This window comes from Mesitornis unicolor, unplaced genomic scaffold, assembly GCF_000695765.1.
Source record: "Mesitornis unicolor isolate BGI_N332 unplaced genomic scaffold, ASM69576v1 scaffold10869, whole genome shotgun sequence".
NCBI classification, from domain to species: Eukaryota; Metazoa; Chordata; class Aves; order Mesitornithiformes; family Mesitornithidae; genus Mesitornis; species Mesitornis unicolor.
In genome coordinates, this window is record NW_010209306.1 from 24,808 (window position 1) to 40,695 (window position 15,888).

At 38.5% G+C, this 15,888-nt stretch overlaps 1 protein-coding gene across 1 annotated transcript; it reads right to left on the bottom strand.

The window, feature by feature from the left end:
- Nucleotides 1–6,366: 6,366 nt before the first annotated feature.
- Nucleotides 6,367–12,839, bottom strand: LOC104547234 (gamma-aminobutyric acid receptor subunit gamma-2; the record flags this gene model as incomplete). Its single annotated transcript, XM_010192843.1, has 4 exons — nt 6,367–7,258; nt 8,720–8,743; nt 10,490–10,695; nt 12,687–12,839. Coding segments are annotated over 4 exons (659 nt in total), but the record flags the coding sequence as incomplete, so codon positions are not given.
- Between the last annotated feature and the right edge of the window lie 3,049 nt (nt 12,840–15,888).

The window sequence follows — 15,888 nt, forward strand, 5'->3', positions numbered from 1 at the left end:
AGGGCAACTTCAGTAGAATTTCAAATGCATGTCAACATTTAAAAAAACCCTCTTACTGGAGTCTATTATTTTTACTCATGTTTTTTGACATAAAGTCGATTTATTTTGATGTTGTTCACATTTAGCTGTTGCGGCTTTATATCTCATCTGAATTTTATGCAGTTCAACTCGAGTAATCAGGTTTCTTTTCAGCTAAGAGTAGCAAGCCTTGTTTTATTTTAGCCTAATTTTTCCGCATTGCAAAGCTATGTGAGTATTTACACGGTGTTCGGTCTTCTAGACTTGCAGTATCAGTCAAATGAAGATTTCTACAGCAGGAAAAAAGTGAATTTATGAGAACAAAACCACTAGGGCAAGTGGGTTTTTGATTACATGTTAAACAACCTTAAATGGCTCCTTGAAATGGCACCAAGCTGTGCCAAGGGAGGCTCAGGTTAGAGATAAGGAGGAAGTTCCTTACTGAAAGGGTCGTCAGAAGCTGGACCAGGCTGCCCAGGGAGGTGGTGGAGTCACCATCCCTGGATGTGTTTAAAGAGCGGGTAGATGAGGTACTTAGGGATATGGTTTAGGGGGTAGACAGGAACGGTTGGACGTGATGATCTCAGAGGGCTTTTCCAACCGAGCGATTCTGTGTGTGTGATTCTGTGTGAAAGCCATTTGATATCACTTGCTTACAATTGTGATACCCCTAAGAAAGGAGATCTGCCTCTCAAGCTGACTTTGCACTTCATCCAGAGTCTATAAAATAGGCCTAGCAGGAAGAGAACACAACTCTCCAGTGTTCTAATTTTTGAACAGTAATATATTTAAAATTATGAGAAAAGAGGAACGTAAAATTTTTCAAGTTTGTTAACTCTTAAAAATGTAGCTAGTGAGTTTAAACTTCTGGCTTCCACTATTTTACCATATTTCCAGAGCTGTAGTTCTTTCATCTGTTTTCTTTTTACTTTCATTTCCTATGTAATTATTTAATTTTTTTTTTGGTAAAGGACTGCTTTTGTGTTTTAACTCCTTGCAAATCACATTATTCCTTGTAACTGATAATTTCTGAGCGTCTTTAGAAGCTGGCTATTGCTATCTGTTCAGAGTAAAATGCATTCTGTTCTACTACAGCATGAATGATTTTGATTAACATTTTGATTAGTATTTTGCCTGCTACCTATGAATTAAACAGAGCTTTAAAATTTAATAAGTTTTTTTGTTACTGAAATCGAAAAACTGGTACTTTCTGTCCGAAAATGTTCATTGAACGTATTTTCTAGGTAACATCAGAATGTTAATCCATTTATTGGAACTGTGACAAATTATTCAGATAGGGTAAACTTATTTAATTGTAGTAGTGCTCAAAGTAATGTAGGGATCTGGTGTTCTTCCATGGGGTTATTCATGATGGTCTTAGTCTACCAAGATTAGTTTTCTAAATCACTTGTCTTAATCTTCTAAGATTTTAAGTAAGACAAATAAAGAGCAGGAACTAGGCTGCCAATACTTTTTTCCTTACCTAGAAAACTTGATGGCAGCATTAATTTAAAGTTTTTCTAATGTAGAAGTTCCCCAAATACCACTTTTCAGTTCTATGCATTTTTCCCCACTAAAATAAGGGCATCTTTGAAAAGGAGAATCTTCTCGCATTTAACTCTTGCTTTGCACCTCGTATGAATTCAAGCGCACTGAGGGGTAGCTCCTCCTGTGGCAGGGAGAGTGAGAGGGAAGGCAGGAAAAGCAATAACATAACACTTAGTGTTTATTTGGCTAAATCCTCAGAAGAATTTTTACAATTATCTCAAATGTGCATGGGATATGAACGTCAACCTATTTACATAAACAAAGCCCGTGCGTCCGCATTAACTGCTCAGCATTATTGGTTGTTCCTCTTTGTAAAGGTAGGAAAAATAAATTCTGGAGGCTAAATTGTATGCTCACCCAATAAACTTGTACCCAGCTCATCCACCAGGAAATTTTACCATAGAGTATCTTATTTCAGACGTGGGATGAATGTCAAGACTTCTCAGAAAGATCAGTGTTTTATCCTTAAATTCCTTGTAAAGGTCAAAAACTCATGAAAAGGGGGATCAAATGACTCTTGAATTTCAGAGATCTTGAGCAGAGGGAACTACCTAAATTTTACTAGGTGGGCATCCTCTATTTTAATTCACTTCCCGTTAGCTCCAAAATATACAGTTACAGACATGATGTATGCTGCCATCTTGCACTTTGGCAAGTTCTGGTCCCAACTGATACCATCACTAAAAGGAGCACACAAAAGCGAAACAAGAGTAGTATAGAGTAACTAATAAAAAATTACAATTCTTAAAATTACATGTAGAAACCAACATCAGTTCACAAATAACCATTACTAGCCAATAACACCAAATCATTAATTCTCCTGGTTATCATGCAGCGCACTTGATGAGAATCATTTTTCCACGGGCGTGTGAGATTCCTTCATGGTCAGGTGAGAAGGCTTTTTAGAAGATTTTGGAAGAAAGCTATGATGTTGGTTGAAAGAATCTCACAAATTTGTTGAGAGTTCAGGGCAGTCCTACTCTTGGATATATTTGGGACTTGCGTTTGTCTCTTTGCACACAAGCGTTCGGGTATGAGGTCAGCGATGGCTGGAAGGAGGAACTGCCCTACGTTTTCTTTCAAGTGAGTGCTACAAAGGACAGAAAAGACTTCCAATGCCTAAAAAATGTTATTTTATTCAAACAGACTAATGTACTGGAACGAGGTGACTCTTCAAATAGAGCAAGTTCTGATCAGCTGTGGCAGATCATCCAGAGTCGTTTGAAACAAATCTCTCCATGAGCATTAGGAGTTTGCAGGGTGGTTTCCTGGACACAGTGCTGCTTTCTACTGTACAGATTTTGGATAGGTTTGGGATTTGAGCTAGTGTGTTTCCCCATGTAGTGTTCTCTCAGATAAATGACTGTTTGGATGATTTGGACCTGTCTGTTCAAACGCTCCATGGGACCTAGAGGGAAGAGAACAAATAGACGCTCGTGCTCATTATTGCTTCATCACCTTTGTAGCAAAGTCTAACTTAGGATGTTTCTGCAGGAAATTTAAAAGTAAACAAATTGTTCTGACAAATCAAAATTGGTGGTGTACTTGATATTCTCTGTAGTTTGTTTTAATACCTATTTTTTTTTCGTTTTGCTGGGGTATTTTTTCAAAATTATCTGTATGGGAAAAAAAGGGAGAAAACCACTTTTATAACTAAATTATGTTTTTATTCTTTAGGCCTGGTATTTCTTCCGTATCCCAAGTGTTTGAGCTGAAGAACAAATGTTTTGTTTTGATTCAAATGCTATAACGTTTAGTAAATGATCTTCTCTCATTCTTGTATAGTCTGGACCTGTGATTCTCTGACACTGAGAGGTGGCCCAGGGGCCATCCAGGGCCCAGCTCCTGTATATCTTTCCAAATTAACCAGCGAAGACTCCTAAAAATCTGTAAAATCCAAAGCTACTGGAACCAGGGTGGGCAGCCAAAAGCTGCTCATGAAAGGTTACTTGGGGTTTGAAGGAACTAATGGCAGTTTCAGAAAGCATAGTGAAAAGATAATGATTTCTGAGATTTTCAGACTGGTTGAATTAAAGTTATGTAAATTTTTAATAATTTCTTATTTTTCCTTATTTTCACTTTGATAATCAACATGAATTTTATGAGAGTCCAAAGGAAAAGATCTTATTCAGTCTTATCATACAGTGCTTTTTTTTCCCCTAGAAGAAAGGCAACATTTTTTATGTTTTCAGAACTAATTCAGCATTCTGGAATGAATTATTCAGATGGGTTTGCTGAGTTGTAAGCAAAGCTTTTAGTTCAAGTCTGTTATTCAAGATCTTTTAAAGGTCATGAACTTTCCTTTACATATTCACCAGCTATGTTTTCCATTGTAAATCTTGACATTAAAAAGGAAAGCTGTAATGTGGAAGTAGGAAGTCTGTATCTTTTCATTTACAAGAACCATCTAAATAAGGAAAGGCCATTGGCTTCTGATTTTTATAAATTGAAAAATAGGTCTCTCATGGGTATGACAAACTAATTTACCTGTGAAGCTTTTCATAAGATGTAATTAAATTCTCTTCGCAAAGCAAGTGAAATTTTGTTTGAAAGACAACACTTGTGTTTTAAAATGTCACTTTTTCCCCTGGGCTGTAACTAAGTTTCATTTAGATGGCTCTGTTGTATTTTCACCGTTCTTCTTGTGCTCATACTAACTTTCATGTAATATGTGTGTGTGAATGACTATACAGATAGGTTTCTGAGCAGTTTTTTACTCAAATTCTATTTTCTTGCTCTTGTGTATGCTGTGGTGGCAGCTTGGCTTTACAATACGAAATTCATAATTTAATTCTCTGCTGAATAACTAATCTGGTCTGTATTTAGAGGAACGCTCTACTTTTTGTTTAGTTAGCACTAGGTTATGCTTTGATGTCCTTTTCTCATGATTGAGATGAGGGAATATCAATCTTTAACTAAACTCCTTTGCTGGCAGGAGAAGGTGAGCTTGCACAAGTGAGGGATCTGATAATTTAATCCTAATTATTGCATCCAATTCTTCAGTGTTGCAGGCTTTCAAGAGGGATGTGTAATCTGATGGCTCAGCTAGGGTAAAGTACTTAGTCACTGAATCCTTAATTTCACAGACCTTGACAAAACAAATCTACCTATGTTAACTGAAATGCACTTGGACTGAGGGAATTACAAGGCTGGTTTGGGCTGGGATTCATACTGAGCTGTATAAAACCTATTTGGTAGCAGGGAAAAGATCTAGAGAAAAGTTAAAATAAATGTATAACATCAGCCATTCTTATTAACCATTTAACTAACAAAAAGCTGTAAAATCACTGACCACTGCAAAAAAAGAAATAAAAATAATTAGCGATCTGTGTCTGGCACCAGCTAAACCAGATTTCCTTGTGAAAGCTGATGGACACTCATTCAGGGAATGGAGATGCTTTCTACTTTAAGTAGGTAAAGAAAGGTTCTCTCTCTTTCTCAGGACACTTCCAATTCAGTGATTTATTTTTTTAAAGAATAAGATAAACTTCAGAAAGGTTTAAAACATTTAGTCTCCAGCTTTGAAAGTTGTGGGTGAGTCGATTGGCCACAAAATGAGACAAGGCAGGGGGTTATGAGGATTATAATCGCTCCTATTTAGGCAGCTGATGAATCAACCCTAGTCAAGCAGTATTGTCCTTGAAGCATGCTTTTAACAAACTAATCACAAGAAAAGCGGGATTGAGTGCAGCAGTTTTATTGAAAAAGTCCACGGGTGTGTGCAATTCCTTTATTAAAATGTTTTCAAATACATTGGACAAGGTGCAATTGATGATCAAGAGTTATTCCTTTTTTTATACATTTTTATTTCCAAAACTATACAACATTGGAAAACTTCCTCTTTTTTCCCTCCATTTTTAGCTATTAATAATTCTGCAATGATAAGTAATAGATCTCCCTTCTCAATCTGCAAGCCTGCTTTCCTGGAGGTGACATTTTACATCTTTGAAAATTAAAAAAAAACAAAAGTCAGTCGTATTTACATGTGCTTAAGGTTGCATAATTGAGCATCGTACAGGTTCTGAAAACCGGCGGATAAATGGGTTTCAAGATTCACCCAGGTGGGTCGAAGGTTTGGAAATACACAGCAACTGCATACGTGTGGTTTTGTAGCCAAGACATCCTTTGTTCCCTTTGTGGGTTTGTTTGTTCAAGGCTATCTCTAAAGTGTGTGCTAGCCATGGGAAAGGTTTGTTTTAGTAAAGGTACTCATGGAGTGAAAAGCAGCACTGACAACGACTATTGCTGGTCAAGGACGTGGATGGGCAGAGAGTTGGATGTGTATATATAGTTCAAAATCAAATGTTTCCGAATGAACTCGAAGCTCTTATGTAAAAAATAATGTCTGGGCTAAAAGCTATTTTCTGGACTGGTTGAAGAATTAGAAAAGAAAAGTCACAAACACTTGTGTAAGGAAAAGAAGTAGAGCTTAACGTGAGCAAAGAACAACAGAAGCACATGGGTTAAATTTGGAAGCTGATCTTGCAATGAATAATTACTGGAAATTCAGTTGAGATATAGCAACATTACCAATGGAAAATGAAGGCTACAACTGCAGCAGACACATACAGTACACTTTATGAGCTATTATATTGGCCATACAGATTTGTCTACATGTTATTTATTTGAATCCTTAAGGCTTCTCTAATGTGTTACATGAAAGTGCTGTCTGCTTGGATCTTCCATGCACGAGGGGAAGGGGTAATTTTTCCAGGAAAAAAAAGTATTTATGTCCACATTTCAATTACAATAGCACATCCAGAGACACAAAATAAAAGACAATACTTTATGGTACCTTTGTTTTATTTATTTTGGCCCCCAAAAGATGCATGCACTAGACTTTATGTACTACAAGGTATTGAAATATTTACAGCATTGTACATGTGCTCTTAAAGGGATGGCAAAGGGAAAGGTCTATTTTTATCTGTGTGGGAGTAGAAGTTACTTTCCTAGCGTAATAATACCTATTCAAAGTGAGAGATGACTCTTCCAAAAAGAAAAGCCCACAGAGAATAAAGCTATAGCATAATTATAGCCAATGTTAACAAACTGTACAGCACTTTACCTGGGATTCTCCTCTCTGTCGCTCCTGTTTGAAACAGCAGTACCAGCTATGAGGTGATGTTGCCATGCTCCCCTTGCCCTGTCTGCTCTGTTTCTCTCTTTTCCGGCAAGTATAGCTGTATATTACCTCTTTATATTCTTTTTATGTCAAATTATTTCGGCATGTTGAATGGACATTGAATTCACGGTAATAATCTTTTGGACAAATGACGTGGCTGATATTTACGGGGTTATGGCACTAAAGAATTCAGACCACTATAAAGCGCGTTGTAAATACTTCAAGTGGAGTTAGGAAACCATCTCTCTAAGAAATTCAGTGAGTAAGGCTCATATCACCACTTTCCTTCTGCTTTTAAAGGTAAAGATATGATACCCAATACACCAGGTTAAACAAACAGAAGGCAGTTGGGAAGAAGATGCGGGCGTAGGAGTCCATTTTGGCAATGCGGATGTGTATTCTTCCGTGCCTCCACGCTCCCGTTCGACAATCCTCAAAGCAGCAAAAAAAACTGGCACAGTCCTTGCCATCGAGACACTCGTAGCCATATTCTTCATCCCTTTCTTGGAGGTGTGTGGCATTGTTCATTTGAATTGTAGCTGATCGAGGCCGGATGTCAATCGTGGGTGCCTACGGTGGAGTAGCAAGAAAAGAAAGAGATGGCAGGAGGGAGAGACGCCGTTATTATCACCAGAGCACAGGGACACAGAGACTAACGGTCAGCATGGGCATGATGGTTCTGCGTGGGCACATGGGAAACTGGGAGTTCTAATGAAAATATTACCTTGAACTTAGTGAAATCGGGTGCATCGTGCGCTTTAACTTTACATGAAAGCAGCACAGGTCAATATAAAGTTACCAGCTGTGGACAGTTAGCTGTTATGCCAAGCTAAGTCAACACTAGGGTTACAGGAAACATTCGGGACTGTAACTAATGGTGCTCTGAATTTATTTTGTGATTAGTATTTTACATAGCTGCTCGGTATCTTAAGTCAATCTGTGTTCTGCACACTGAAGCAGCTGCAATAATCAATTGGAAATGCAGGATTTTAATATAGGGTTGGTTTGTGTTGATACAGGAGTAAATGCAGGGGGGGAAAAGGCAAAAACTGGGTCATTTGAATAAGGTTAGGAGAATCTCTCCAGTTGATGTGCAGTTCGCCGTCTACTAATGTTCACCAACCAGAAGGTTCAAATATGTTCCAGATTTTATATAGTAGCTGTACATGTGTGTGTGTGTGTATATATATGTATATACACAGAAATATTTGGACTGAATGAAGCAAATTAAGCATTTAAAACATATTTGAGCCCTTGGCAAACACTAGGATGACAGGCATTGAAATTTCCTGCTAGTAGTTATTAGGATAAAATAGCAACAATTCCATTCCATAAGGATGTAAAATTTTTGGCTTTTATTTTATGTGGTTTCTTGTTTTCCCTCTTTATTTTGTTTATTTTGGGGTTGGTGGTTTTTTTGTCAAAATCTCTGCATTTCTGAATGAAGATAAGGCTTAGATGTGGAACATAGGTAGATATATTTGCTAAGAGTGTGTTGATCCAGTGACAGCATTAAAATACATTTGCATCTTACACCCTTTCAAAACTCTTGACTTTTTGGCATCAGGAGCAGTAATTGATGGTGACGTAGAATTTTGTTCAGGTCAACATCAGAACGGATTTGGTTTTCTAATCTGGAGTGAAACCACAAGGGTCAGAGCTGAGTTCTAAAAGGGTGCATTGCAGGTTTCTGGCGTGGCTGGTGCTATTGGATCCCATGGCAAATTGGGAAAGAGAGAAGCAGAAACGTTTGAACATTAAACTCTCTTCATTCATGAGATCCAATCGTGTTGGTCACTCGTGAACTTAGGTAAGTTCAGAACCACAGTGAATCAGTATTTGGGCTGCTGAATCAACTCTACCAACTATTTAGAAATAGGTAACCATTCTACTTAATGAGGAATTATCTTGAGTAGAATGCTTAGATGTTTCATTAAAAAAAACAAACAACAACCACCACTCTCATAGAAGCTCTAATAGTTAAATTCAGCAGTCGCATGCAGTGAATTTCCATTCCAAAAAGCATTATACCTTGAAGGAAAACATCCGAAGAAGCTTTCATTTTGTAGACAGAAAAGAGAGTCAGAGGGTTTTGGTTTAAATTAAAGAAGGAAAGGAAAGAAAGAAAGAGACAAAAATAATGTAAATTAAAAATATGTTTCTAAAACATAGTAAGTCAAAAAGAACTAAATTTATAGAAAGGTTGGGATAATAACAGTTTAAGCAAGTTATTTGTCATATCAACCCCCCACATTTTCACTTGTCGCTGTATCTTGTAACTACATCTGGGCCAAAGACAGAAGATATCAAATTCCACTGAGACCTCTTCATATTCCCAAGGGATTCCCATCTTTTATGTTGAGCTGCTTTGAAAGAGGAGACCATTCACAGTTTAGAAACGCACTTTTCAGAAAAAATTCCTTTTACCTCCAGGCTGGGTCCTGAGCTTCTTTCTTACTCCTGAGTTTTTTAGACTTGCGATTAGGATCCAGGCAATCATTTCTAGCTCTGCTTGTCCCCAAATGCTCACAGATAAGTAAAGAAGGAGTAATCTGCCCTTATATAGAGATCTTTACGTGAGACAACTAAATTTGAAGTGGTTAATCTTTGCTCCTTTAATTGACCTTGAAGGACACACATGTGCACAGGCCAGGACACACCACCCTCCAGAGCTGCCTCTCCCTTCTGACCACAAGAGGAGTGTGATCAAATTCAACCTTAGTGTACCTAAAGTTAGGTGAAAATTCTTCCTTTCTAGTCTTACAGGTGTTTTTCTGGCTGTTTATCCACTACAGAGTACATTATATATATATACTCTATGTTAGAACTGGAAGAGAATACCTTCAAAAGTCCTTGAGAATTTTAGCAGAGCAAATCCAAGTGGCTTCTTGACTTCCTAGATGCCTGACATGGATTTGAAAATACTCTCTCTTAATGTAAAACACTCATTCTTCACATTTTTCACAGGCATGTTTGGTTTATTTATTTTTTTTAGTTGTTTAAGCTACCTTTCCCTCTAGGATTTTACACTCCTCCTTTCCACCTGTAGACAACAGACTTTTCAGCTCAGGTGCCAAAGGCAAGGACAAGTCTGTCCTGGACAAAATAAGCAACAAACTTGTTCCTCTCTGAGCAAGGTCCCAAACCCCTAGGAAGGCTATTTCCAGGATTTTTTTTGTCATAGCTATCATATACATTTACTATTATTATTGTGTAGCAGGCATCCATAAATAACATTCTAAACTGCTCATCAAATCACTTTCTAAGGGAAAGAAGTAGATAAAGGAGATAAGAAATACAAGAAAAAGAAGATAAGGAAACAATGAAAAGGAAACAGATGCTTAAGGAGCATTAGGAAAAGCACGCTGCAGTTTGAATAGAGAAGTTTAACTGCAGTCCTGATAATAATAAAAACATTTATCTCAACAATACAGACACAAGTTAATGGCAGAGAATATTGCTAAATCTAAGACAGAGAAACCAGCAGTTCTCCCGTAAAGGTCACAGCAAGAGCTCTACCTACAGCATAAATAATTTGTTTTGGAATAGCTGTGATTTGCAGAAGACTTTGCTTAGAAGGAGCCTTATTCTAAGAAATTAGTTTGTCTGGCATCAAGACAACCCGTAATATACGAGTGCTTCATTCTCAAGGTGAATGCTTGCATTCCTGTTAATCCAAAGGAAGAGTATATATATGTAATAGCTAAGGCTGAAAAGAAAGTACAAGCATAAAGAGGGATTTAAATGCTCTCTCAGAAAACCTAATTGAATGTTAGACCTTGTTGGTAAGAAGATACATACTGGATTTTTCTTCTTTTTGTCTTTATCCTTGCTTGGCTTTCTGTTGCTGACAAAATAGTGCAAAGTCCCATATTCCACCAGTGCAGAGAAAACAAAAATGAAGCAGACTGACACAAAAAGATCCATTGCTGTCACATAGGAGACTTTGGGAAGAGATTTACGAGCAATTGTACTTAGGGTGGTCATTGTCAGGACGGTTGTAATACCTGGCAGACAGATAGAAAACAACGGAAATGTTATTACTTCATGTATCAAACTGATTTTGTCCGTTATCTCTGACCGGTTTTGAAATATGCTGGGAGTTCAAACATAGCGACATGAAACAGCACGGCTCAAGGTGCAGTGTGGATTCAATGAGAGCTTTGAGGGTTAACACGGGGTAGGAAAGCTTTAGAACGGGCACTGCAAACGCTGCTCTGCACAATAATTTGCTTGATGGGATTTGGATCTGAAGAAATTTGAGTTTTTCAGCTTTATAGTTTAGTTCTAGGGGGGCTTTTTGTTTATTTTTAATTGAGAAATGTACTTTTTGGATTCTTGTGCTCAAACCCTTTATCAGTGCTAGAGAGAAGAGAACTTGTGTCAGTGAGAAAGTGATTGTGGAGAATAAAAACTGCTTTACTGCATTCTTCAAAGGAACCTCAAAGCCAACCTCAAACTTTCTGTGCTTTTTGGGGGGATAAGTTTGGCTTATTTCTAGTTGCAGATTAATGATAGCAGTGGAATAAGACACACACTTGCAGCCATTATTTGAGATAGAAAATAAGGAAATTTCCCATGAAAGCATGCAATCCAGTAGGAATTTCAGGAAAAATATGTCTAGATTTGCATGTGTGCTACATAAAAATATAAAACTTTCATTTCTCTTGCCTAAACTCATTCTAGTTGTATGCAAAAGATGCACACAAATTATCTGCTGCTCGTTATTTGTTTTTTTGCAGATAAAGGTGGAAGGGAGGGTTCCTCAGGGCTCCTTAGAGCTGTAATGCTGTGAGGTCGGATATCTCTCGGAGCCAGACCAGTGTCTCTTCTGGCCTTCATAAGTGGCCGTAGTCTGCAAGTGAGAACTGCTGTAAGATGCCTCACCACCCCTTCTCCTTTCAGAACATTATTCCCTCTACTACAATGAGAAGAACATTAAAAATGCATCAGAACAGTTAAAATCCATCACATTTTATCTGGCAAATTTCATATCGCTGACTTTACCTCCTCAGCGGTACAAACAGACTAATTCTCAATGAGGGACCAATTGGTTTTGTATGTCCATGGCAAATCTAAAGTAACAGCTGAATGCCTTTATTAATTTTATACTACTTTAAAGCAGGTTTTATAACTTCTTTTTGGAAAGGATGTAAATAAGGCAGTAAAACTCCTGAAACTTTCTGTCACGGGAGCCACTGCTCCTCTATTCCCGTGTTTCTCTCACGGGAGCTCTGCAATGGCAGTGCTGTCCCTCATTTTGCACTCCCGTGCTCTGCGCTGTTGTTCTGTCAAGAAATGAAAATACAGAAGGAAAAACTAAAAAGATTCTCACTTGTGTGCATATAATGAAGAAGTAGGAAACGTGTTTAACTTTCTCCAGGTGAAGGTTTCTATGTTGCTGATTCTTGCAGCTACAGCTGCTTGGCACAAGCAAGGTTGCTTTGGTCTCTCCTTTAGTTTATCTGTGGAGCAGTTGCTAAATGTGTCGAAATTGCTAATTCTGATTAATTGCACCTCACAATTCTAGATACCACCAAACTCAGTTAATTCAGTGGCCTGAAGGCTACATGTGGTTGTTGGTCCCTCAAGTGGAAGTTGGGGTACTACGTCCTTCCCTTTTTACCACCGTGGCACAGAGCCAGCCAGGAAGATTGATTCCTTCTTGGTATTTATTTAACTTGTATTGCTAGTCACCACGATATGGCAGTAGAGCAAATAAAACTAAACCATCCCTTCCTCTCATCCAGCAATCCCCGTCCTCTTGATGTTTATAAAATTTACTGCCGTCATCGTACAATAATGAGTTAGAATCTGATGTAGTAAAAAGGAAAAGATGGTTTAGGCTGTGTTATTCCCTGGAAACGACTACGTTGCTCTAAATGAGGAGAGCTTATGGGGAATTGTCTCTCTTCTTACATTTACAAACTGGTGATCCACAGAGGTGGCAATTAAATATCACCATGCTTGAATAAAAGCAGGAAGGCAAAGAACTCACCCAGCGATGTTCTGGCAGGAACTGCATCCTTGTTAATCCAGAAAGACACCCAGGACAGCACAACGATGAGTGTGCAGGGAATGTAGGTCTGAATGGTGAAATACCCCATCCTCCTGCTCAGGTTAAAGTAAACGGACATGACTACGTAGTCTCCTGTAAAAGAAAAGCGTACTGAGATAGGTTAACGTGTTAAAAACCCAATATGGAATTTCTGTATAATAGCTCGGGTTTTGCTCTTCCATGTCTGGGGTGTGACCTGGTCTGGTGATCCTGCTCTGGCAGGGGTTGAACTGGATGAGCTTTCAAGGTCCTTTCCAACTCCTCATATTCTGTGATAATCTGTATATAATAAACTGCTTCACCAGATAAACTGTCAGCAAACACACGTGTACTCTTCTTCTACACTGGTATAGCTCAAGAGCTGGTGGATTCTCCACACTGGGAAAGTAAACAGCCTTGCAGGTTCACGTAGGTCATTTGGAGTTTAAGATTTCAGAGGCAACCTCTTCTTTCTGCCCGAGTCAATCCTCATCCCTCGCCAATGCCCGGTGTTGTCCGCTTGCAGCAACTGAGGTGAGGGCCAACCTCCCGTCCCCACGCTGGCCCTGTGAGCGTGCGCTCAGCTCTGCTCTCAAATAATGCATGCTTTTAGATGGGCTTTCTAAATTATTCACCTTCTCAACTATTTTTCAGGGCTAGGCTGTGTCAATAATTAATTTTTTATTTGCCTGCCGATCTTCTGTTGTATTATCTCCTCTAAAAGGGTTTGAACCCACATCTCCTGAGTGCCCAAAAAAGCCAGGCTTTTTGTTGCTCTGATGTGCAAAACACATCCTTCCCATTCAACTCTTCTGTGATTCTTCCTCCTGCTTTTTCCCCTCTCAAACTATTAAGTAAAATCCATCTGGATTCAGGAATACAGTGAAGCTTCGGGTTTTGGTGTATTTTTTCCTAAACTAAAAAACCCTACTTCTCATCTCTGCTTCAGATTACGGCGCTCCTGGGAAATCTCGATAGCAAAAGAGCTACAGAACCCCAGGCTACAAAAGACTTCATTGCAATGCAGTGAAACGCGGCCCGGAGAAGTCTGAAACGGAAGCAGAATAGGATTTGCAAATTTAGAGTGAGACAGTTTTATCAAAGAGACTTTGTGGCTAATGTGTATTCTGCTTAGATCCATACCTTCAGTTAACATCGACTTCTCTGTTTTCAGGCATAATTAAAATTTTAATTTCCCCCAGAATAATCCCTTTGAACCTGGGCACAGAAGAAACTTCAGAGATCATTTTGTAGCTGGTGCTTCTTTGTTATATTATTTTTTTTCAATGTGAATGTCCATATCCCAGGGATTAACTTGTTTTAATTTAATTATATTATGTTATAATTAAACCAAAAACTTTGGAAAAAATATATGTGTGGTTTACAAGGAGATGCAGCTGGATATAAGCAACCAATTTTAATAAGTGCCGTCTGATTATCCCCTTAATTCACAGATAATTTTGCATTAATGTGTATGTCCTTCATATACCTAAAAAACCCCTCCAAACCAAAAAGCCACCACTGATCAGGAATGCTGTAAAACTGAAGTCATAAAATTACAGAATGACTCATTCTTCATCTCCCTGGATCGTGTATGAACTTCCTGAGAAGTGATTATTTTGTCAATTTTGGGAATTAACTTTTTTAATAATTCACCTTCATATGTGCTGTTATTAGCATTAGTATTTCAAAAGTGGGGTTGTTTGTTTTTTTTCCCCTGCTATACTATGGTAGAAATCACTTCAAGCAGTAGCTATATCAGACCTCATTTATGTTTATAAATATTTAAAGGGTGAGTGTCACGAGGATGGAGCCAGGCTCTTCTCGGTGACAAACAATGATAGGACAAGGGGTAACGGACACAAACTGGAACACAGGAGGTTCCACTTCAATTGGAGAAGAAACTTCTTCTCAGTGAGGGTGACAGAGCCCTGGCCCAGGCTGCCCAGAGAGGTTGTGGAGTCTCCTTCTCTGCAGACATTCAAAACCCGCCTGGACGCCTTCCTGTGTAACCTCATCTGGGTGTTCCTGCTCCGGCAGGGGGATTGGACTGGATGAGCTTTTGAGGTCCCTTCCAATCCCTAACGTTCTGGGATTCTGTGATATTACTTCCATACAAACAGTTTTAAGGTTGTTTTCATGCTCAATGTTATTATGTTGCTTTAATGACACCAAAAAATAGCAGAAGAAAGAGGTGAAATGCAAACCTGAACATAGACAGGGACAGAAAAAGGTACAAAAGATTAGCGCAGAATGGAAATGTTAAAAAATTAGATGTTTTCTTTCTGTTATTGCTTCTTTTTCTGAAGCTACGACTGGTATGGACTCTTTAGGAGTAGCTGTTTTGTTGTTTGTTTAATTGTTTTGTTGGTTTTTTTAATACTGGACTTCTTAACCAATCATGTCTAGAAATACCGTATCTCTGCTAACTGGTTCCAAAAAACTGTTAAAAGTGAAGTAATTGTTGTAGATTTTGTTCAACCCTCACAAATGTTATTGCACAGAAGTTATTCCTTTATGCCAAGACTTTCTTTCCTAATGGATGTGTGCATAAAAAATATTAGGACCTAATGTCAGTCGTCTTAACACGTACATCCGAACCGTAAAATGCACTAAGTCCTCTGTGGAAGATGGATCTGACAGTGCTTTGCTTTAATCACACCTTTTGTGGTGGAACTTTGCCCCAGCCCTGTTTTTATCCGTATTTGGGTTTCCTGACTCTATTCCTGGACTTCTCTTCAGCTGGGACCAGCTTAAACAGTCTCTGTTATTTTCAGATTATCTCTGTGCCCGAGGTGATTTTTCACTCCTGGTGTGATGCCTGCGTGAAGCTGTCAAACTAAGACGTTATTTTAGGAAAAAAAAATGGCCCGACTTGATCCTGAGCACGGTGTCATTCATTAGCCCTCGCTTGGCAAATTGATAATCTTTTCATTCTTCCTTCATCAAAGAGCTCTGGCTCTTGTTTATCCAATATTGTCTACTGCAGCAAGAAAGCTGCTCAGGCTGCAGACTGCTGTTTGGAGGGCTAATATACGCTTGGATTTTTCTAGAAACGAACGATAATGCAACCTGGCAGTGTCTTTGTAAGACAACATACTTAAGTACTTAACATTTGGCTCCCTAATTAGAAGATTTTGGATTACTTCGTCTTTCACCAGGG